Source organism: Pan paniscus, chromosome 5, assembly GCF_029289425.2.
Source record: "Pan paniscus chromosome 5, NHGRI_mPanPan1-v2.0_pri, whole genome shotgun sequence".
NCBI classification, from domain to species: domain Eukaryota; kingdom Metazoa; phylum Chordata; class Mammalia; order Primates; family Hominidae; genus Pan; species Pan paniscus.
Genome location: NC_073254.2, coordinates 180,650,275 through 180,672,269, shown reverse-complemented (window position 1 = coordinate 180,672,269; position 21,995 = coordinate 180,650,275). Strand labels below are relative to the sequence as shown.

The following is a 21,995-nucleotide window of genomic DNA, read 5'->3' as shown; positions in this document are numbered from 1 at the left end:
AAAGGTAAAACTAATTTCTGGTGAAAGAAACCAATATCATTTGCCTCTGGCCATGGGAAGAGAGTAGCAGAGATTGATTGAGCAGTAAAACGAAGTTTTTTTCTGGGGTGATGTAAATGTCCTGTATCGTGATTGAAGTGTGAGTTACACAAGTGTACATGTTCATCAGAAGTCATCAAACTACATCTAAGATCTGTGCATTTGACTATACATGAAAATATACCTCAGTTGAAAATAGATCAAAAACCTCCCTCATATACTATACTTGCTAACACATCCAGCTGCTTGGAGAATCAGCTTGCTGGAATGGGGAATCTGGGCTTGAGACTGGGTCACATGTATAGAGTCTCTACAGAGACAATGTTGCATTCCCATGGTATATAATACATTTCAAGTTTTCTCAGACAGCCACATGTCATGAATGTGAGGATTCTGAGAGGTTGGAGCAACATTCCTGGGAGGAACGAAGGGGAGCACATTCTCCAAGATCCCCCCACACCGGGGTCCTCACCGGCTGTGCTTTTTTTTTTTTTTTTTTTTGACAGAGTCTCGCTCTGTCGCCAGGCGGGAGTGTAATGGCCTGATGTCGGTTGATTTCAACCTCCAACTCCAGGGTTCAAGAGATTCTCCTGCCTCAGCTTCATGAGTAGCTGGGACTACAGATGTGCGCCACTGCGCCCAGCTAATTTTTGTATTTTTAGTAGAGATGGGGTTTTGCCATGTTGGCCAAGATGGTCTCGCTCTGTTGACCTCGTGATCCACCCGCCTTGGCTTCCCAAAGTGCTGGGATTACAGGCGTGAGCCACAGCACCCAGCCTGTGCCTCTTACTTACTCAATTGTTTTTCTGACCCCTCCATAGCTGATGGACCTTTTCAGATCCCATAGTCTAGCCAGCCCTCTCACTTTATGCCTTGGGTCCCACTGTTCCTTCATCTCATCCCCCTTCTGTCAGTCCCGGAGTGGCTGTGGCCAGTAGAGGATGGACTGAGAGTAGGAGAGGAGGTTCTGCCCAGGAACCCATCCTAGAGAAACAGCATCCTGCCTGGGAGCTAGTCTTCCAGGTCAGCTTTTATAAGTCTTTTAGACTCAAACTCACTTGACCCACCTGAAGTGGTATTGACACTAATGCTATTTTCATGGTTGTTTTTCACTGTAAATGCAGAGCCTTTTAGCTACACAACGAGTACAGAGAGTAAGGGGGCTGGCCTGGGAATGATATCATCTTGGATGGCATTTCCTCCTTGGAGAAACATATGTTAGTTCCAACTCACATGTTACTATACAGTCCTGTAGAAAGAGATACAGAGAGTTAGACAGGTATAGACGCATTTGTATATGCGTAACAGTCTATAAGACACACATCAAAATCCGTATACCAGTTCCTCTAGGGGTATGTGCTTGGCAGAAGGTAGAAGGAGGGTATTCTGGTTCCTTTCTTTTGCACATTTATGTATGATCTCAGTTTTTATATGGAGCATTGATATGGTTTGGCTATGTCCCCACCCAAAATCTCATCTTGACTTGTAATCTCTATAATCCTGATAATCCCCATGTGTCAAGGGCAGGACCAGGTGGAGGTAACTGGATCATGGGGGCAGTTTCTCCCAGGCTGTTCTCATGACAGTGAGAGAGTCTCCTGAGATCTGATGGTTTTGTAAGTGTCTGGCATTTCTCCTACTTGCACTTACTCTGTCCTGCTGCCTGTGAAGAAGGTGCCTGTTTCTCCCTTGCCTTCTGCCATGACTGTAAATTTCCAGAGGCCTCCCCAGCAATGTGGAACTGTGAGTCAATTAAAACTCTTTTCTTTGTAACTTACCCAGTCTGTCTCCGGTATTTCCTCATAGCAATGTGAGAACGGACTAATACAAGCATATACTACTTTTGATATTTTAAAATAAAAATTATCATCTATCTTTGAAAGGCATGCACAAATGGGAAGTTGATGAACATTTGTTTTGTGGCAATTGTATGGTACCTTTAATGAGAATATTTCAAAGACACTTGTTAAGACTTTGTTAGAACAAAATGTAGAGGGTGCTGGATGTCCCTGAATATTCTTCCGCCTCCTGTAACTTGTATTGCTTTGGAATTTCCAGTGGCTTGACAATGAACTACTGCAGGAATCCAGATGCGAATACAGGCCCTTGGTGTTTTACCACGGACCCCAGCGTCAGGTGGGAGTACTGCAACCTGACGCGATGCTCAGACACAGAAGGGACTGTGGTCGCTCCTCCGACTGTTATCCAGGTTCCAAGCCTAGAGGCTCCTTCCGAACAAGGTAAGAAGTCTGTGTCTTACCTTGTCTAGCACATACCTCTCTATGTGCTTGGACAACGGGATGAAAAGACATGAAAAACCACACTGATGCAGAAGCCTTTAGTGCTACACGGGAGCTCGAGTGTTGGTTGAGGGTCTGCCATGACCAAGGAAGTCTCAGTGCCGTCCCTGGGAAAGCCAGAGCTGTGATTTTTGGCACAGCTTGAGGGAGTAGTGACTTTAGGACTGGCGCAAAACCTCCAGGGTGCTCAACTTAACCACTCACCTTATTCTAAAATGGGTTATTTCAGTGTCCCAGTCAAATTCCTATTCTAACATGCTGTCAACTGTGTGATTATTTCCAAGCCAATAAGCATTTCCAGTAATTTCTTAAAATAGTGTTCATTGCAGTCTTCAGCATTGTGGCTCCTGAGGAATGTGGCCCCTGATTCTGTCGTCCTAGAGAAGCCTGACATGACCGCATTGATTCCGTATCGTCCTGGGTCTATGTGGCTGCCTGGCTGTCTGTAATCATCTGTTTTATTTTTATCTACAGACTGTATGTTTGGGAATGGGAAAGGATACCGGGGCAAGAAGGCAACCACTGTTACTGGGACTCCATGCCAGGAATGGGCTGCCCAGGAGCCCCATAGACACAGCAAGTTCATTCCAGGGACAAGTAAATGGGCAGGTCTGGAAAAAAATGTAAGCCACTTTGATTTGGACTCTTTTTCCCTTTGCTGACAAATCTTTTCGAACAGAAGAGGGGCAGAGGAAAATACTGGAAAGACTTCAGGAGGCTAAGCATAATTAGCCTTAGCATGGAAAGTGCAAGCAGCACAGGCCAGCAAAGCCCCACGCATGTGGGGGTTCTCAGGCCTCTTCTCTTTTGTGACATTTCTTTACTGTTTCCATTGTTGGGTGCTGTTTCTCGTTTCTAGTGCTTGTCCTCTAGGCCAGGGGTCCCCACTCCAGTACTGGTACTGGTACTGGTACTGGAACTGGTAATTGTCTGTGGCCTGTTAGGAACTGGGCTGCACAGCAGGAGGTGAGCTTCGGGGAAGCGAACAAAGCTTCATCTGTATTTTCTGCTGCTCCCCATCACTCTCATAGCTGCCTAAGCTCTGCCAGCTGTCAGATCAGCGGCAGCATTAGATTCTCATAGCACAAACCCTATTGTGAACTGCACATGTGAGGAATCTAGATTGCATGCTCCTTATGAGAATCTAATGCCTGATGATCTGTCATGCTTCCGTCACCCCCAGATGGGACCACCTACTTGCAGGAAAATTAGCTCAGGGCTCCCACTGATTTTACCTTATGGTGAGATGCACATTTATTTCATTATATATTACAATGTAATAATAATTGAAATAAAGTGCACGATAAATGGAAGGTACTTGAGTCATCCTTTAACCATCGCCCCCTCACCCCAGGTGCACAGAAAAATTGCCTTTTATGAAACTGGTCTCTGGTGCCAAAAAAGTTGGGGAACCACACTGCTCTGGGTTCTAGTAGTTAGAGACGCCCTCTATGAGGCTTAAGTCAGATTTTTCTAGAAAAGATTTGGATGGGCCATCAGGTCACCGTGAGACTTCCCTTAGCCTCATGCATTCTCTGCGATGGTTTACTTTGGGGCCTATGAATAGGGAAGACTGAGATATAGGAAAAACCAAAGTGTCTGTGTTCCCCCACTCTCACACCCATGCAGCATAACACTTCTCACACCAGATGTGGGGGGATTTCTCCTCACACCCCAAGCAAGTCTCCAGCAGATACCAGCTGGGTGTCCTACAATGTAACTCAGTCCTGACACTCTATCTGGAGACAGTGTCAGATCCCACAAGTTAAGGCTCAGTCCTACAAGACTGCCCCACTGCAGATGCCAATCCAAAGTTGCAGGCTGTGACCTGTACTTCTGCCCAACTGGATAAAAATCTGTTTTTCTATATGACCCTCCATGGGTTTGATTACTTTGCTAGAGTGGCTCACAGAACTCAGGGAAACATGTTACTTTTATTTACTCATTTATTATAAAAGATATTAAAAAGGATCCTGGTGAACAGCCAGGTTGAAGAGATGCACAGGGCAAGGCACGTGGGAAGGGGCTCAGAGCCTCTATGCCCTCTCCAGTGCACCAGTCCCCAGTACCCTAAGTGTTCAGCAACCCAGAAGCTCTCCAAGTGCAGTCTTGTTGGGTTTTTATGGAGGTTTCATTACAGAGGCACAGTTGATTACATCATTGGCCATCGGTGATCGGCTCACCTTCGGCCCCTCTTCCCTCCCTGGAGGTTGGAGGGTGGGGCTGAACAGTTCCAACCCTCAAGTCACATGGTTGGTTCCCTTGGCAACCAGCCCCTGGGGCTATCCAGGAACCCACCAAGAGTTGCTTCATTGCAGCTCCCTTCACCCAGGAAACTCCAAGGGATTTAGGAGCTCTGTCTTAAGAACTGGGGGGCAGAGACCCAATATACATTTCTTATTCCATCACAATATCACAGGAAGCTAAGGATGATACTGCCTTTGTGTGTCTTGGCTGTGGATGGTGCATAATGCATGGAAGTAAGCATTTCTGAATCAACAGCAAACAGGCTTTATCAGGTAGAAGACCCCTCAGCCCCCCAGGGACAAAGCTCATCAATGATGTCCCACTGTCCTCTGGGGCTCTAGCTCTAAGACCTCCAGTGGGTCAAGCTCCTGGAGAAGTGGCACATTCTCCAAAGACCCTTCAGGGTCACCACCCCCTGGTTAAGGGTGTGGCCTCATAACTCCTTTTGACTATGACTGATGGCTTACAGCATAGAAAAAAATAACTTTGTCAAAAAATATAATAATGATAGAAAGAAAGGAAGAAGGAACACTCCCTTTTGTCTTCTAAGAATAGATGTGAAACGTGTGTGCCTTAGAATATCTTCTCCCTCTCCTGCTCCACGTGAGCTGGAGCTTACATGCCTGCTTGTTTTTAGTACTGCCGTAACCCTGATGGTGACATCAATGGTCCCTGGTGCTACACAATGAATCCAAGAAAACTTTTTGACTACTGTGATATCCCTCTCTGTGGTAAGTTGCCTTCTGTTTTGGTAAGGAAACTGCTTCCTTAATATGGATTTGGAAAAAAAAACAAAAAAAACCCCAGAAAATGGCTTTTGAGCTGAGTGCTTCTGGGGAGGAGATGGCTGCCCTCTCCACCAGAGCCTGCTTTTCATCATGGCCACCTTGAACCTGCCCTACTATTGGCCCCATTTGTTAGGAAAACACCCGCCCCTCCCACCACACACATATAAATAAAATAAATGTCAAATTCCCAAAGGGCAAACTTAGAGGTGATCTAATCAGCCCGGGATAGTCCCACCGAACCCTTCTTTGTCTAGCGTGGGATGCATGAAAAACAAATTTAGAGTCATTATGATGAAAAACTGTCCTCTTCTGCAGCTGAGAAGAAAAAAAAATACGAACAGCAGGAAACAGCTAAGCATGTAATGCACATTGTAAACCTCAGATGGCCATCCTAGGAAATCAATGAAGGGTAGTGCAGCTCTTTAGCCCCGGATGGCCTTTCTCGTAAGATTACTACTCATGAGTCCCATTAGTGACATTGCTTAGAGACTGCTTGTTTGGTTCCTTCCTCATTGCTCTGAGACTCTTATTGGGAGTATGAGGCTTGGATCAGGTGAAGGGGAATTGACATTAGATCTTAAATGATTGGGGTAACAAATCCATGGGGAAAAAAAGCCACTTGTACTTGTTCCCTATTTTCTTCCTGCTGACCAATCAACTTGTCTGTCCAAGTTACAGAACACCACCCTGGACTTTTCTTTTGTGTAATTTGGTTGCTTGTGGTTGGGTCTGCCATGTGAAGGGACCTTGAGCTGGGGGAGGAAGCTTGGCCTCCAAGTCCACTGAAGACCAGCATCCTGAGATTGCCTGGGGAGGTGGTACAGGGCAGTGATGAAGATCATGGGAGCCACACTGCCCATCGTCACATTTGGGCCACTCCTGGGGAGAGCAAGAAGGAAGAAGGAGAGCTTAGGGTGATAGGAAAGATTCTACTTGGCCAATATTATTATAATGTGGCATTGTGGTCTCTGGATTTAGTGTGAGTTGATAGCTGACTTTTTTCTCAAGTGGGTGCTTTTGTTCTATTTTGTCGGTGCTATGGCAGAAGCATCTTGGTGGCTCCTCTACCTCAAAGTCCCTTGATGGGGTCAGTTCCAGTTCTCCGCTTCTGGCCCGGTCTAGTACACGCCACTGCCTCTCACTGCCTGGGCTCTCTATCCTTGACAGGCTGCCTTGAATTTAAGCCCAGTCTGACTTACCTGCCTCAAACACCCACGGTAGTGCCTGGGACTCATGCACCTTTGACTCCCATGGAAGGGAAGTGCAGTAGCTTCCCAGGTGCAATTCTGCTGTCCTCACCCACATTGAGGATGTATGAGAATCAGATTCTTAGAGACTGGAGAAAGAAGGAAGAATGGGAACAAGATTTTTTCCAATGGACTGTGAGGTTCCCCACCTTACCTTGATGTAAGGCAAGTGAGGTTAACCCCAACCCTGATGAGAAGGGTTCCCATCAGACACTTGGAAATCCTGAGGAGTGTTTCCTGCAGAAGGATGTGGTTGGTGGGATATTCAGGTTTGACTCATGATTGAGAAAGTTAGAGCCTCTGGTTGGAGAAAGAGTTTAATAACTATTTCATTTCCACCAACACATTCAGTACAAATAATAAATAAGTAAAAATAAATAGAAACATTCAGTTTTCTTTTGAATAGTAGGAGTAGGGTATAATTTCTGTAGTTACTCTTTTAGTACAACGATGCATGTTTACTGTATGTAAGGCATACTAGCAGAAATTGAGCTCAGCACTAGAGAAGATGATTGCATTCCATGCCATGCTTCTTTTTTACAAAAGACTTCCATAGATAGATTCTCAAAACAACCCATGGCAAATGAAAAGTTATTTGGAAAACTCAGGTTCCAGATTCACTGGAGTGTAGAATCTCTGGTTGGTTGGGGAGGAATTTCCTCTTGCAGTTGTTATTAATAATTATATGAATAATTATTAACTATATTAATGTTTATAGTTTTGAAGACCTTGAAGGGCTGGAGACAACAGAGAAGCATTTTTGAACACCCTCCGTAGCCCCTGCACTGTTGTAGGCATTGATGGGTGGTACCAAAGATGGGACACTTTCCCTACCTCCAGAGACCTTGTGGGCTTGCTGCAGAGAGAAGGCAGGGAGGAGGAAAAGAAGAATAGAGGCATGTGTGTGTAAATTACCCCCACAGCAGTCAGTTAGTCATGGGAGGCTCCCCAGAAGAACTGTCCTGAAGCTGGCTGAGAGAAGGCAACATTTCAACATAGGACAGTTATCCTTGCTACATAAAATCACATACACACATGCACATATGTCCACACACAGAGACTCACATGCAAAAGAATCCTTTGTGCTTTTCAGTAAACTTTACATGGTTTAGAAAGAACTTATATTTCCTTAAAAGGAGAGTGTCCTGTGTTGTTTACTACCACTTTTTAAACTTAGAAAGAAAAATCTAAAGAGTGTTTATGATTTTACCATTTAATTTCACCTTTGAGATGTGAAAAACTAGTGCTTGGAATTCGTCCTGAATTAAACGACACAATTGCTAACTTGGACTCAAATGCGACTTCTTTTCCCACCTTGTGCCACAGCATCCTCTTCATTTGATTGTGGGAAGTCTCAAGTGGAGCCGAAGAAATGTCCTGGAAGCATTGTAGGGGGGTGTGTGGCCCACCCACATTCCTGGCCCTGGCAAGTCAGTCTTAGAACAAGGTAAGAACAGGCCCAGAAACCATCTATACTGTCCTTCCATGTAAGCCCCACAAAACCCTTCTACATTTACACAGAACCCACACAGCTGATGCATCAATACCTGCCTCTCTGTTTTCTGAAGGAGGAAAAAATATAGAAAAATTAAAAAATGTTATATTATTATAGGTTCTGTACTTGGAAAATAGCCAAAATACAAATCTTTTTCTTGATCTGGGCAGCTCCATCAAAATCTGTAGGCACAGTGATTTGCACCAAGTTCCAATACTTTTGGAAAATATTGAAGATGCTCTGAGGGTTTCTATGGATATCCATTGTCTCACTGTCAGATGAAAAGAAAGGGAAGTTTTTAGAAATGTGACACTTTGCAGTGAGGGAGGACAAGAGCAAACTTACCTACAGTCTATCACAGGCCACAGATTTTTTTTTACACTTTTGTGAGTCATTGAATTCAATGCCGAGGCTACTCATCTATTCACAAACACATGAACAAATTATAGGTTGTGATCCCCATAAATGAAGAGTAATCAGTCCGATCCCACAGAACCTGGACATTTTGGGTATCGTTTCAGTGGAACATGCAATTCGTAAGTTCAGTTTGCTTGGGTATCTCTTAGGAAGAACACATAGGACACAGACCCATCTGCCTGCATGTTTTGCTTCCTCATCTCCTTTCTACACCAGGGCACCTGTGCTCAATTGCTGTTCTCCTCTAAAGAGACTTCCTTCTGTAAGTTTGTGAAATGCCATCGACAAACCTGATCGCATCGCATTTCACTCTGCTGTTGAGTTGATTTTTCTTTACTTTATCGTTTAGTAACTTCTTGCTCTACAGAGCTTTCACCTTCCACATATTTCAGATTCATTCTTTCCTAAACTGTGTGGTGGTCTACGTCCTCACTGACTATCAACATACTGCCATCATGCACTTCCTATCTCTATTCCTCTTCGTTGCAATCTGGCTCCAAGTGGCTCACACCATTATTCTGATCTATCAACTGCCTACACAGTCCTACAAAGTAAGTGAGTCAAGAAACATCCCCCAAAAGTAAACTTTTCAGGTAAGATCAGAAGACCCTCATGAGTCACTGCTGCTCAGGATCATATCTGGCTCCTTGAAGAGTGACCTTGCATAGATCTTGTCATAAAAAATGAAAGAGACCTCGGGAAGGTCTTGGGCTGGTCACTTTTGTCAGAGTCCAGGGCTGTGGGGTGAAACCCACAGCTATAGAGCTTCATTCTGGAGTCACTTAGCTTTGCTCTCCTGGGGACAGGCTGTGCCTATGCTTGCCTCAGGCATCGAAAAAAGTGGCACAGATGGGCCCTTCTGAAAAATCTCACTACTGGAGCACAGGTCGAAGTTTCTACTATCCTGACGCTGGGCGGTAGTCCTTTGCTTTGGGAATATGAACATGATCAAAACTGAGTGAACTTGTCTTCCTGGCTTTCTGTACAATGAAGTAGAACAAACCATCCAATTTGACCAAAGTCTTGGCATGTTTTCTTTCTAGGTTTGGAAAGCACTTCTGTGGAGGCACCTTAATATCCCCAGAGTGGGTGCTGACTGCTGCTCACTGCTTGAAGAAGTATGTTTAAGGGAAAACTGACATGGGGTCTTATCTTCAAGACTTTTTTCCTCCCTCTCTTCCTCCATCCCTTCTTTCTTCCCACCCTCCCCTTCCTTCCTCCCCACGTCTCTTCCTTTTCTGGAAGGAACACTAGGAACCAGGGAATGCATGCACAGAATCCTGAGGCAGAATTTCCAGGGCAGTTGGATGAGAGAGGAGGGAAGTGTTTCTAGAGGGAATCTGCAGAGGGAAGACCCAGTGCAAGTGATTTTTTGGACCTGTATAAACCGCAGGACAGAGCTGTTCACTACCAGAGGCATCAATCTGTATTGCATTGCTCTAGAGCAATATCTGAGGCTGAATAATTTATAAAGAAAAGAGTTTAATTGGCACATGTTTCTGCAGGCTTTACAGGAAGCAGGATGCTGTCATCTCCTCTGCTTCTGTGTGGGCCTAAGGAAGATTACAATCATGGTGGAGGGCAAAGTGGGAGCAGGCATGTCACATGGCCAGAGCAGGAGCAAGACACAGAGAGAGATGGGGTGGGGGTGCTGCGCAATTTCAAATGACCAGACTTTGCAAGAACTAAGAGTGAGAGCTCACTGATCACCATGAAGATGTGGCCCAAGCCATTCAAGAGGGATGCACCTCTATGATCCAAACCCCTTTCACAGGCCATAGCTCCATCACTGGGGACTAGAGTTGAACACGAGATTTAGATGGGGACAAATATACAAACTATATCACAGTCTCTGATGAAACAGACTGAGAACAGACCTTAACTGTCAGTTTCCAGCAAATTGTGAATTTTGTTTCTTGCCACTCATAAGTCACTGATTCTGGGTGGCCGAGGGTGTCAGAGGGACAGTGCCAAGTTCATAGCACAGAGGATACCTGAAGGGGCTGGACCATATTTTTCTCTTGACATCCTCATCTTTTCTAGGTCCTCAAGGCCTTCATCCTACAAGGTCATCCTGGGTGCACACCAAGAAGTGAATCTCGAATCTCATGTTCAGGAAATAGAAGTGTCTAGGCTGTTCTTGGAGCCCACACAAGCAGATATTGCCTTGCTAAAGCTAAGCAGGTACTCGCTCACCTGTGGTCTTCACCCCACGCTAGTGAAGATATTTGCTTTATGTCTGGGTTTTATGGGCCACGGCCACTGCATGGCATTGGGGAGGGGCTGTCTATCACATGAAATGCTCAAGGGCTTTGGGAACAGCATCAATCTTCAACCCCAGCCCTGCCACACGTTAGTTGTGCTCTTTAAAAAGGCAGAAGGATTCAGTTTCCTCACGTGGAAAAAGAGATACCTTGTTACCTGTAAAACTTACTTAATGTTCACCAGTTCATCCACATTCATGATCAGGGAAAGGTTGTTATTCCAGGCTAACTATTCCCCTTTCATAATAATATGCTGGAGAGAATCAAATGAGATTGCATTTCAAAGTGCTTGAAAAACCACCACATCGAGCCATGCTTACTGTGGGCGCCTGTAATCACTGCTATTCAGGAGGCTGAGGAGGAAGAATTGCTTGAGCCCAGGACTTCAAGGCTGTAGGCAGCTATGATTGTGCCACTGCACTCCAGGCTGGGTGACAGATCAAGACCCTGTCTCAACAAAAGAAAAGAAAACAAAACAAATGAACAGAAATATTCCATAATGTCAAAAAAAAACCCCACACAACATACAATTTACAAATGCAAATAATAATATTATTGTTGTCTTCTTTGATTTTCTCTTTCCTGGTGAAATTTTGTTTTATTAAGCCTGACAAAGTGATACCTTTGCTTATGTCACTTAAAGTTAGTCTATTTGGACCTAGGTGACAGTACAATCAGCTAAGAAACAGGTATTTGTAGGAGAGTCAGGTTTGGGACAGGTGACAAGGCATGCGGGGTGCTCGCTGTGCTGGTGGCTCTGGAAGGCAGGGTGTCAATGCGGACAGGGATGAGCATGGCCTGGTTGGGAAGGCATGGGGCAGGCAGGAGCCTGAGCTGCTCTCCTGGGCCTGGTCACAAGCCCAGGGAAGCTTCTCTGGGTCTGTGAACTGAGGGGTGATGTCCTGGAATCCTCTGACACTCTAGGAAGGAGAGAAGGGCCTTTCTGGCTCAGCCTTTATAAACAGTAGCTGATCTCCCTCTTGCTTCCCAGGGTCCTCCCCACCATCCCAGCAAATGTGCAAATACAAGGTCTCTGCTCCTCACGGTCCTCAGAGAGCTGGGGTGTTCTGGTGGCTTGAACAAGTCACTTAGGAAATGTGGGGTTTTGGAGGCATTCTCTGATAGGCTGATACGTTTTGAGTTTAGAGTTCCCACTGCACATCCCCACACCCCTAGAGTCTAGGGCATTTAGTGCTCCATGAGGGAAGCTGTAGAGTGAGGACATCTGCATCACAGGCTGGGCCTTCTAGTGTCCAGAAGCAGAAAGTGTGTCTGCTTCAAAGTTGGTGCTAATGATGATTTTTGGTCAGAATAGGGCATTTCTCATTTCCATTCCTTTATCCCCTTGAACTTACTAAAGTAGAATCAGGTCTAAAACCCAGAGTTCTAATCTTTAAGAGTCCCTGGGATTCTAAGGTATATGAATGTCCTTGGAAAACAATACCATTTTGTTCATGCAAGGTGCTTATTTCCAATCCTCTTTCATTTGATGTCTAGCATTTTACTGCATTCTTACCACCACGGTTTAGTAACATTCACGAGGAGGAAGTGGAGGATCCAGATGGAGCAACTTGCTCTGGGCACACAAGGCATTTGCAATTTTATACCCTCTTGATGATGTCTCAGCCAGACATTCTGCCCAGTCATCAATGCCCTCTTCAATTAATATGAAAGGACACACTTGGCATGAGATTCCAATCGTGCACAGAATATACATGAGAAGGGCGCCTTTGTCATCCCTACTTTCAAAGGCTAAGGCCACCCTCAGTTTCTTGCATGCAACTGATGCCTTTCAAATGAAACCTTACATCTGTGTAGTCCATAGGCAACCACAGGCAAATGTGAGGGTGAAACGCTGTGTTCCACATTGCTCTGTGTCAGTGAAGCAAGGCAGTGCCAGCTCAGAGGGCTCTGGGGCTTCAAGGCAGGGATGACTGGTTGTGGGTACTGCCACTTCCAGCTGGGCAGTGAAACATAACTGCTAATACTTTCCTAATAGGTCTGCCGTCATCACTGACAAAGTAATGCCAGCTTGTCTGCCATCCCCAGACTACATGGTCACCGCCAGGACTGAATGTTACATCACTGGCTGGGGAGAAACCCAAGGTGAGATCAATTCCATTGCCCACATAACAAATTGTTTTTGACCTACAGTGCATGTTACAAAATGAGCATTTTGGAGATAGTTGTACAAATTCCTATCCATGAATGTGGTCTACCCACTCCTGACTTTGCCTGGACACCTGTCTATGTCTCCATAATCAGTCTTCAAGGGACCTGGGCAAGGGGAGGGGTGCCATTTCCTTGAGTCTCTCTCTTTTTTGTTTTCAGAATCTTTTTTTTTTTTTTGTAATGATTGTATGTTTCCCTTACAACAAAAACAAACAAACACCAGTAGAGGTCTTTGAGTCTCTTAATCATAATTTCAGCATTCATATTGCTTCCCCAGGTAAGTGGGGTTTTGACCCAGCCCTCAAGTTAAGGGTGTTAGATTATTTTTCATGTGAAATTAGACAGACTGCATTTCTAAACATGGTGCAAAACAGTAATGACAAAAGTTGTAATTAAACTATTCTTCTTCCCAAATACCCACATGTCTAATGTGTGTGTGAGGGTGTTAGGCAGGGGACCTGAAGCTGGGGGAGAGGCAGACAGTTCCCATGGCCCCAAGTCTAGGATGGCATTTGGTATTGGTTGATGGGTGAGAGCAAGAGAGGGAATATTTTTGTGCAGGATGTGGTATCAGCACCTGTACTACATTTTATGGATTCCTTCTTCTCTTTGCAGTACGCCCTGACAATAATTATATCCGTCAGCCTTAACCCCTTGGCAGTAGGAAAACTGAAACTGTCTTAAAGTCTCAGCTCTACTTTCTCAGAGGTGCAGGCGAGGGCACTGGGAGTCTGGGGCCCTGGAAAAATGTTCTGACTCTGCCACTTGCCAGATAGATCTGAACTAGACACGTTACCTCTTTGTACCACTTGGCTCTAATCTCTTATCTGTAAAACCAGCATTTTCAAATGGTGCTTTGTACATCAGCCTTTTGCATAAGCTTTGATTTGATAAAATGTTTTTTGTGTTTTTAAAAAGATTAAAAACCACAGGTCTAGATAATTTCAAAGTAGGCTTCCCTTTTTCTGTCCTTTTCCTATTATTTTTAAAACCTCACCTCCTTGACTCCTTGTTCCCTTTTTCTGCACTGCTGAGTCTGGGAGCACTGAGGCCAGGTAAAAGGAAACTTGGCAAATGAGGGACACCTATGGGTGTGCGAAGCTGCTCCTGGTGTTTGCATATTTTAAAATTTAAATGCTACAAACCACTGTGAGTTAGGTATTATTCCTATTTTACCATTGAGGAAGCTGGGGCTCAGAGAAGGTGCAGGGTGGTACAGACAAACCTGAATTGGAACCCTGGCTCCTGCCTATGGGCTGTCAGGACTTAGAAAAGTCGTGAGCTCTCGCTGATTGTTTCCTCAGCTGATGTGGGCTTCAGGGCTGTTATGGGGGAAATAATAAGAAAGTGCATCAAGTGCTGAGCACATCCTAAGCACTCCATCATGGCAGCTCCTACTACTAATAAAGAATAGAATTATATCTAACATGATTCTTTCTTGCAAGTGACAGAAAATCCAACTCAAATTGGATTAAGCAAAACAAGGGAAATTCTTAGTGAGCTGCAAAGTTTTCAGGCTCACATGATGGCCCCAAATCCCAGGTCCTCCCAATCATGGAGTAGGCACTATTTGGGGGCACAAAGGTGACATTCCCATGGCTGCAGATGCTGTGGTGCTGTGGCTGTACCGGGAAAGAATAAGAAAGGCCACTCTCCCAATTATGTGGACAATAGTCTGCCCACTCTGAGAAGTCAAACTTGGGTCACAGTCCTGCCCCTGAACCCATCACTGATTGGCTCCGACCTGCACCAATTGTTCCATGTTGGAGGTGAAGGCAAGACCCCACTAATACCCATAAGGGGCAAAAGTTAGATAGATCTTTCAAGAGGATTATGGGAGGTAGGGTGAAAAGCTGCTGGGCAGCCAGAAAGCAAACAGAGCCTCTACGATACCTCAACTGATGAAAGCATGAAGCTAAAATCATAAGGATCTGGGTGTGAGTTCTGGCTCTCCCATCTTTCATGTGACATTGGGCAGTTATTTAATCTCTTTTAGCCTCCGCTTTCTCATCTTACATATGAGATAATTGTGAGGATTAAGATTACACATAATCATCATCATCACTGTCCACCACTACCACCATCATCCCCATCAACATCATCGCCGCCACTATCATCATTCTTACTGGCACTACCATCACCATCACCACCATTCCACCACCATCACCAATATCATCACTGTCAACATCATTACCACCATCACCATCGCCACCACCATCATCATTACTACTACCACTACCACTACTACCACCATCACCAATATCATCACTCTCAACATCATCACCATCACCATCACTACCACCATCATCATCATTACTACCACTACCACTACTACCACCATCACCATCACCACTGTCCCACTACTATCAGCATGACATCACCATCACCACCACCATCATCATTACCACCGCTACTACCACCATCACCATCACCACAATTCCACTGCCATCACCATTAACATTACCACCACCATCATCACTATCACCATCACCACCATCATCACCACTGCCATTATCACTGCCACCATTATCACTATCCTCTATATTTCCTCATCTGTATTAGTCCATTCCTGCATTGCTATAGAGAACTACCTGAGACTGGGTAATTTATAAAGAAAAGAGGTTGAACTGACTCACAGTTCCACAGGCTGTACAGGAAGCATGGCTGGGGAGGCAACAGGAAACTGTCAATCGTGGTGGAAGGTGAAGGGGAAGCGGCTATATCTTCAATGGTGGAGCAGGAGAAAGAGAGTGCAGTGGAAGTGCTGCACACCTTTAAACAACCAAATCTCATGATAATTCACTCACTATCATGAGAAAAGCAAAGGGGAAGCCTCCCTCCATGATTCAATACCCTGTCACCAGGCCCCTTCTCCAACATTGAGGATTACAATTTGATATGAGATTTGGGTGGAGACACAGAGCCAAACCATATCACCATCATCACCACCACCATTATCATTGCCACCACCATCACCATAACCACCATCACCACCAACACCAATATCATTATCACGATCACCATCATCACCACCACCACCATCACTATCCTCATCCCTGTCACCATCATTACTACCTGTCTTCATCACCATCATCAGCATTCCATCACTATCGCCATTATCATTACCACCCCATCACCATCATCACCACCACCATCATCATTACCACCCCTACCATTAATATCACCATCACCACTATTCCACCACCATCACCATTAACACTATCATCTTCACTGTCAACATCACCAACATCACCATCAGAACCATCACTCACCATCATCATCATTATTACCCAACACCATCACCATCAACACCATTCCACTACCATCACCATCATCATTACCACTACCATCATCATCACAATCACCATCATCACCACCACCATCATCACTGTTACTATGCCTACCACCACCATCACCACAATTCCACCACCATCACCATTAGCATTACCACTACCACCATCACCATTAGCATTACCACTACCAACATCACCATCATCACCACCACCACCGTCACCATGATCATTACTACCCACCACCATCACCATCAACACCATCCCAACACCATCACCAATATCATTAGCACTACCACCATCATCACCATCACTATCACCAACACCATTACCGTCATCATTACCACTACCACCATCATCACCATCACTATCATCAACACCATTACCATCATCATTACCACTTCCACCATCATTACCATCACTATCATCACCACCACCATTACCATCATCATTACCACTACCACCATCGTCACAATCACCATCATCACCACTATTACTATGCCTACCACCACCATCACAATTCCACCACCATCACCATTAGCATTACCACTACCACCATCACCATTAGCATTACCATTACCAACATCACCATCATCACCACCACCACCGTCACCATGATCATCATTACTACCCACCACCATCACCATCAACACCATCCCAACACCATCACCAATATCATTAGCACTACCACCATCATCACCATCACTATCACCACCACCATTACCATCATCATTACCACTTCCACCATCATCACCATCACTATCATCACCACCACCATTACCATCATCATTACCACTACCACCATCATCACAATCACCATCATTACCACTGTTACTATGCCTACCACCACCATCACAATTCCACCACCATCACCATTAGCATTACCACTACCATCATCACTACCATCACCATCACCACCATCACCATCATCATTACTACCCACGACCATCACCATCAATACCATTTCAACACCATCACCAGTATCATTACCACTACCACCATCATCACCATCACTATCATCACCACCACCATCATCACCATTATTACTACCACCATCACTATCACCACCATCGTCACCATCACAATCACCACCATCAACACCATCTCCAATACCACCATCACTGTAACCATCATCACCACCACCATGATCACTATCACCATCATCACAATGATCACTGTAACCATCATTACTAACCACCACCATCACCGCTACTCCACCACCATCACCATTATCATTACCATCACCATTATCACCACCACCATCATCACCAGCACCACCATCATCACCAGCACTACCATCACCATCACCATCATTAACACCATCACTATCACCATTGGTTTAATCATCACCACCATCATCATAAATAAACATCACATAAGCAGGGTGTAGCTGGGCATTGACCCCAGAGCCCACTCACTGTTTCCTCTCTCCCACCCCCATCCACACATTTCTAATTACCATCCTGCACTGGGCTCCCAGTCTCCTCTGGTCTCACCCACATGTCCACTTAGAAAAGGATTTTCAGAACACCAACTAGACCAGGAGGAGCCACAATACATAACTCAGGCCTGCTTATCAACTTTCTACATGTTAATAATGACATCAGATCAATGGGTGTTCTCAGCTTCTCAGAGGGAGGTCAAAATTCTCCCCCTCTCCCCTTCATGTGACCAGACCTTCCCAGATTTGGATGTACCAAGTGCAGAGTGGGTGTTGAGGCCAAGGGGCTTGTCCATGTAAGTCTCATCTGCAATCACTGGGCTGATCCCGTGGCCCTGTCTCCAGGGTGCCATCAGAGAGGGCTTCAATCCTCAGGTCACCTGTGGCCCACCCTGCCCTCAGAGGTGCCATCTCTACATTGGCCACGAGATGGCAGCACATACTCATAGACTGCATTAATTTCCCAGCAACTCCTGGTGGGTTTTCCCTCTTATCAGGATGTTTGCCTTGCTCAGAGAGCAAATCTGAGAGCAGTGACACCTAACTTAATTTTCAGCAAAATATTTTGAGAAGGGTGCCCCTTTACACATCTGTGCAGTCCAGGTGATGCATCCCATGCCCAATGCTCGGTAGTCAGGAGGAGCTTCCTCCATGCAGCTCTGCGGAAGAGACTCTTCCACGCTGCTCATGTAAACTCCAGATTCGGTGTCAGTTTTCTGACACTGAAGACAATGATCTAAGTGCAGTCAAAGGCTTTGGGGAAAGCAGGAGAGAGTGCCTCAGTTCTTGCCTGTGCCATGCTTGCAAAGTTTTGCAAAATTCTAATGAGAGCTGGGCTTGCAACATTGGAAAATTGGATTATTTGTGAGAGCACTGAGACATCCCTGGGCATGTCCATCTGGGAAAACAGCATTTCCTCTGGCACTTTAGCAGAGGTTCTGTTTCAATTTGGCAAAGGAAATTAAGCAGTTTTTCACAAAAGAAGAACTACAACGAGGAGAATTGTCCCTAGTATTTCTTCTCCCTAATTGTCAAGGAAGTGTAAATTAGAAAATGAATCAGGACAATTTCCACCTACTATGTTAGCTAATATTTTAAAAATTGAATATCACAAGGGTGAGGCAAAGTAATTGTTTTCCAGTGACATTTTACACTGTCACACCCTTTTAGAGAATAATTTGGCAATGTTACTGTGAGATAGAAATATGTCTATATAATTATGGGAACTGAGACTTCAGAAAGTAATAAGGAATAAGAATGAACTTTATGAACAAACATGTGGAAGGTTGGAAGCAAGAGTGGGGCCAACACGCATGGGGAGGAAGCATTTGGGCAGTGACTCCGCAGACCCAGACTCAAGCTGAGCTATACAACCTCCTTACGCCTCAGTTTCCTCAACTGAAGAACAGGAATGGCAAGTGCCTGTTTCATAGGACTGTTGTGAGGATTAAGTGAGATATACCACATTACGAGCTTGTGCCTGGAAAGGTTGATTCTTAGTAAATGATGACTATTCATTTTTATTGCAATAAAATTTATACAACATAGAGTTACTATTTTAACCATTTTGGCACGTACCACTGAGTGGCACTCAGTACATTCACAATGGTGTGCAACCGTCACCATATTTCCAGGACATTTTTCTCATCCCCAAAGGAAACCTCATGCCCATTAAGCAGTCACTCCCCATTAAAATATTAGTTATGAAGACTGTAGCATTTTTTTAAAAACTCATGATATAACATTGATTGAAAAAATCAGTATAGGAAATTGTGCATTATGATGTAATAGTAAAAGAAGCATATAAAAATCTGAAAAAAGTATATAAAAAGAATAGCAATTGTATTTCTCAGACTCTCTTTACATTGTAAAAATCATTTTCATAGCTTCAAAAGAAAAGCAAAAAGTACACAAACAACAACCAACCCCAAAGCAGCATGACAAAGCCCAGATTGTTGAATCCAGGTCTTGGGAACATAAAATCTTATATGACATTTGCACTTTAATGGGTCAGAGAGTCCAGTGGCATTGGGAGCTGCCTTGTGTTCTGCAGCCTCACGGACAGACAGGAGGTCCAGCTCCACTGCTCTGTTCTTCTGGAATTTCCTCGTGAACAAGTTTTGGCCTCAGTAACCATTTCTTTCATCTTTTTAAACACAGGTAACTTTGGGTCTGGCCTTCTCAAGGAAGCCCAGCTCCTTGTGATTGAGAATGAAGTGTGCAATCACTATAAGTATATTTGTGCTGAGCATTTGGCCGGAGGCACTGATAGTTGCCAGGTAAGAAAAGATCAAGAGATCAAAGTCTTGTGCTCTCCTGTCTCAGTCTCAGTCCCTTAGACGTCAGTCCCAAAGTGGCAAATTCAGGAAGGTTTTGTCAATGGAAGACCCCAGTCTAAGTGTTGCTCAGAAACTCCCCAGATCTGTCCCTGAATGCATATTCAGATCATCTGAGGAGACGTCTTGGGGCCTGAGTTCCAGATCCATAGCAAGGGAGCCATAAGTGCCATAACTACCTCAGGCCACTCACCTTCCTGGTGTGTGCTGGTCACCAGTGACTGAAGTGGTGGCTTTTCCAGTAGAGAGGAAGGTAGAGGGTACAGGACCAAGACAAATTACACACACTTAACAATGATGTCCAGGCTAGCCCAGTCTAAAGGAAACACCAAGTTAGGAAGCGATACATGCAGGATTCACAAGGGATTATTTTTTTTCCCAGGAAAAAACTAAGTGATGTGGTTTTGTTGAATAGACTTTGCTAAGTACTTAAGCACTGCAGATGCTTGAGTAATATGCTCATAAGTTCCTTTCTGATTTGAATTACTGGGAAAATGTACATATGGATAAGAGAAGGATGGCATCCCATATTAAAAGGTTGGCAGCTTAAAGCTCACATGAATTTTCCCCTACCTCTGTTTAGGGTGACAGTGGAGGGCCTCTGGTTTGCTTCGAGAAGGACAAATACATTTTACAAGGAGTCACTTCTTGGGGTCTTGGCTGTGCACGCCCCAATAAGCCTGGTGTCTATGCTCGTGTTTCAAGGTTTGTTACTTGGATTGAGGGAATGATGAGAAATAATTAATTGGACGGGAGACAGAGTGAAGCATCAACCTACTTAGAAGCTGAAATGTGGGTAAGGATTTAGCATGCTGGAAATAATAGACAGCAATCAAACGAAGACACTGTTCCCAGCTACCAGCTATGCCAAACCTTGGCATTTTTGGTATTTTTGTGTATAAGCTTTTAAGGTCTGACAAATTCTGTATTAAGGTGTCATAGCTATGACATTTGTTAAAAATAAACTCTGCACTTATTTTGATTTGAATTAATTTTGGTTTTGGTCTTCAACATTTTCATGCTCTTTTCATCCCATCTATTTTTATTTTTATTTTTTAGACTTTACGTCCTGGGGTACATGTGCAGAATGTGCAGGTTTGTTACATAGATGTACACGTGCCATGGTAGTTTGCTGCACCCATCAACCTGTCATCTAATTCGGTATTTCTTTTAGTTCTATCCCTCCCCTAGCCCTCCACCCCTTGACAGGCCTAGGTGTGTGATGTTGCCCTCCCTGTGTCCATGTGTTCTCCTTGTTCAACTCACACTTATGAGTGAGAACATGCTGTGTTTGTTTTTCTGTTCTTGTGTTAGTTTGCTGAGAATGATAGTTTCCAGCTTCATCCATGTCCCTGCAAAGGACATGAACTCATCCTTTTTTATGGCTGCATAGAATTCCATGGTGTATATGTGCCACATTTTATCCAATCTAACATTGATGGGCAATTGGGTTGGTTCCAACTCTTTGCTATTGTGAATAGTGCCACAATAAACATATGTGTGCATGTGTTTTCATAGCAGAATGATTTATAATCCTCTGGGTATATACCCAATAATGGGATTGCAGGGTCAAATGGTGTTTCTGGTGCTAGATCTTTGAGGAATCGCCACACTGTCTTCCACATGGTTGAACTAATTTACGCTCCCACCAACAGTATCAAGGCATTCCTGTTTCTCCACATCCTCTCCAGCATCTGTTGTTTCCTGACTTTTTAATGATCGCCATTCTAACTGGCATGAGATGGTATCTCATTGTGGTTTTGATTTGCATTTCTCTAATGATCAGTGATGATGAGCTTTTCTCATATGTTTGTTGGCTGCATAAATGCCTTTTTTGGAGAAGCATCTGTTCATATCCTTTGCCCACTTTTTGATGGTGTTGTTTTTTTCTGGTAAATTTGTTTAAGTTCTTTGTAGATTGTGGATATTAGCCTTTTGTCAGATGGATGGCAAAAATTT

At 44.4% G+C, this 21,995-nt stretch overlaps 2 protein-coding genes and 1 long non-coding RNA gene across 3 annotated transcripts in view; 2 read left to right on the top strand and 1 right to left on the bottom strand.

Moving 5' to 3' along the window:
- The window catches only part of LPA (lipoprotein(a)), a 213,677-nt gene that overhangs the window by 102,726 nt on the left and 88,956 nt on the right, over positions 1-21,995 (top strand). The window contains 1 exon segment of the mRNA XM_063605063.1: positions 2,098-2,279. Within this exon segment, the coding sequence (XP_063461133.1) occupies positions 2,098-2,279 (182 nt within the window).
- On the top strand, positions 5,230-21,420 carry LOC134730529 (apolipoprotein(a)-like). The gene is made up of 7 exons (XM_063605055.1): positions 5,230-5,317; positions 7,948-8,068; positions 9,577-9,651; positions 10,577-10,717; positions 12,797-12,903; positions 19,861-19,979; positions 20,620-21,420. Exons 1-7 carry the CDS (start codon positions 5,272-5,274, stop codon positions 20,779-20,781), a joined length of 771 nt encoding a protein of 256 aa, XP_063461125.1. The 5' UTR covers positions 5,230-5,271; the 3' UTR covers positions 20,782-21,420.
- Positions 8,064-21,995, bottom strand: part of LOC134730536 (uncharacterized) — a 26,579-nt gene continuing 12,647 nt past the window's right edge. The window contains exons 2-3 of the long non-coding RNA XR_010112324.1: positions 11,118-11,244; positions 8,064-8,387 (exon numbers count right to left, since the gene is read on the bottom strand). This is a non-coding gene — a long non-coding RNA (uncharacterized LOC134730536). The remainder of the gene's footprint in view (positions 8,388-11,117; positions 11,245-21,995) is intronic.

What these genes read in the sequence shown, in the direction of transcription:
- LOC134730529 (XM_063605055.1), top strand. Translation starts at nt 5,272, where the DNA reads ATGAATCCAAGAAAACTTTTTGACTACTGTGATATCCCTCTCTGTG. An exon ending in CTGTGATATCCCTCTCTGTG is followed by an intron (nt 5,318 to 7,947) that starts GTAAGTTGCCTT and finishes CTTGTGCCACAG; the next exon opens with CATCCTCTTCATTTGATTGT. An exon ending in CAAGTCAGTCTTAGAACAAG is followed by an intron (nt 8,069 to 9,576) that starts GTAAGAACAGGC and finishes TTTTCTTTCTAG; the next exon opens with GTTTGGAAAGCACTTCTGTG.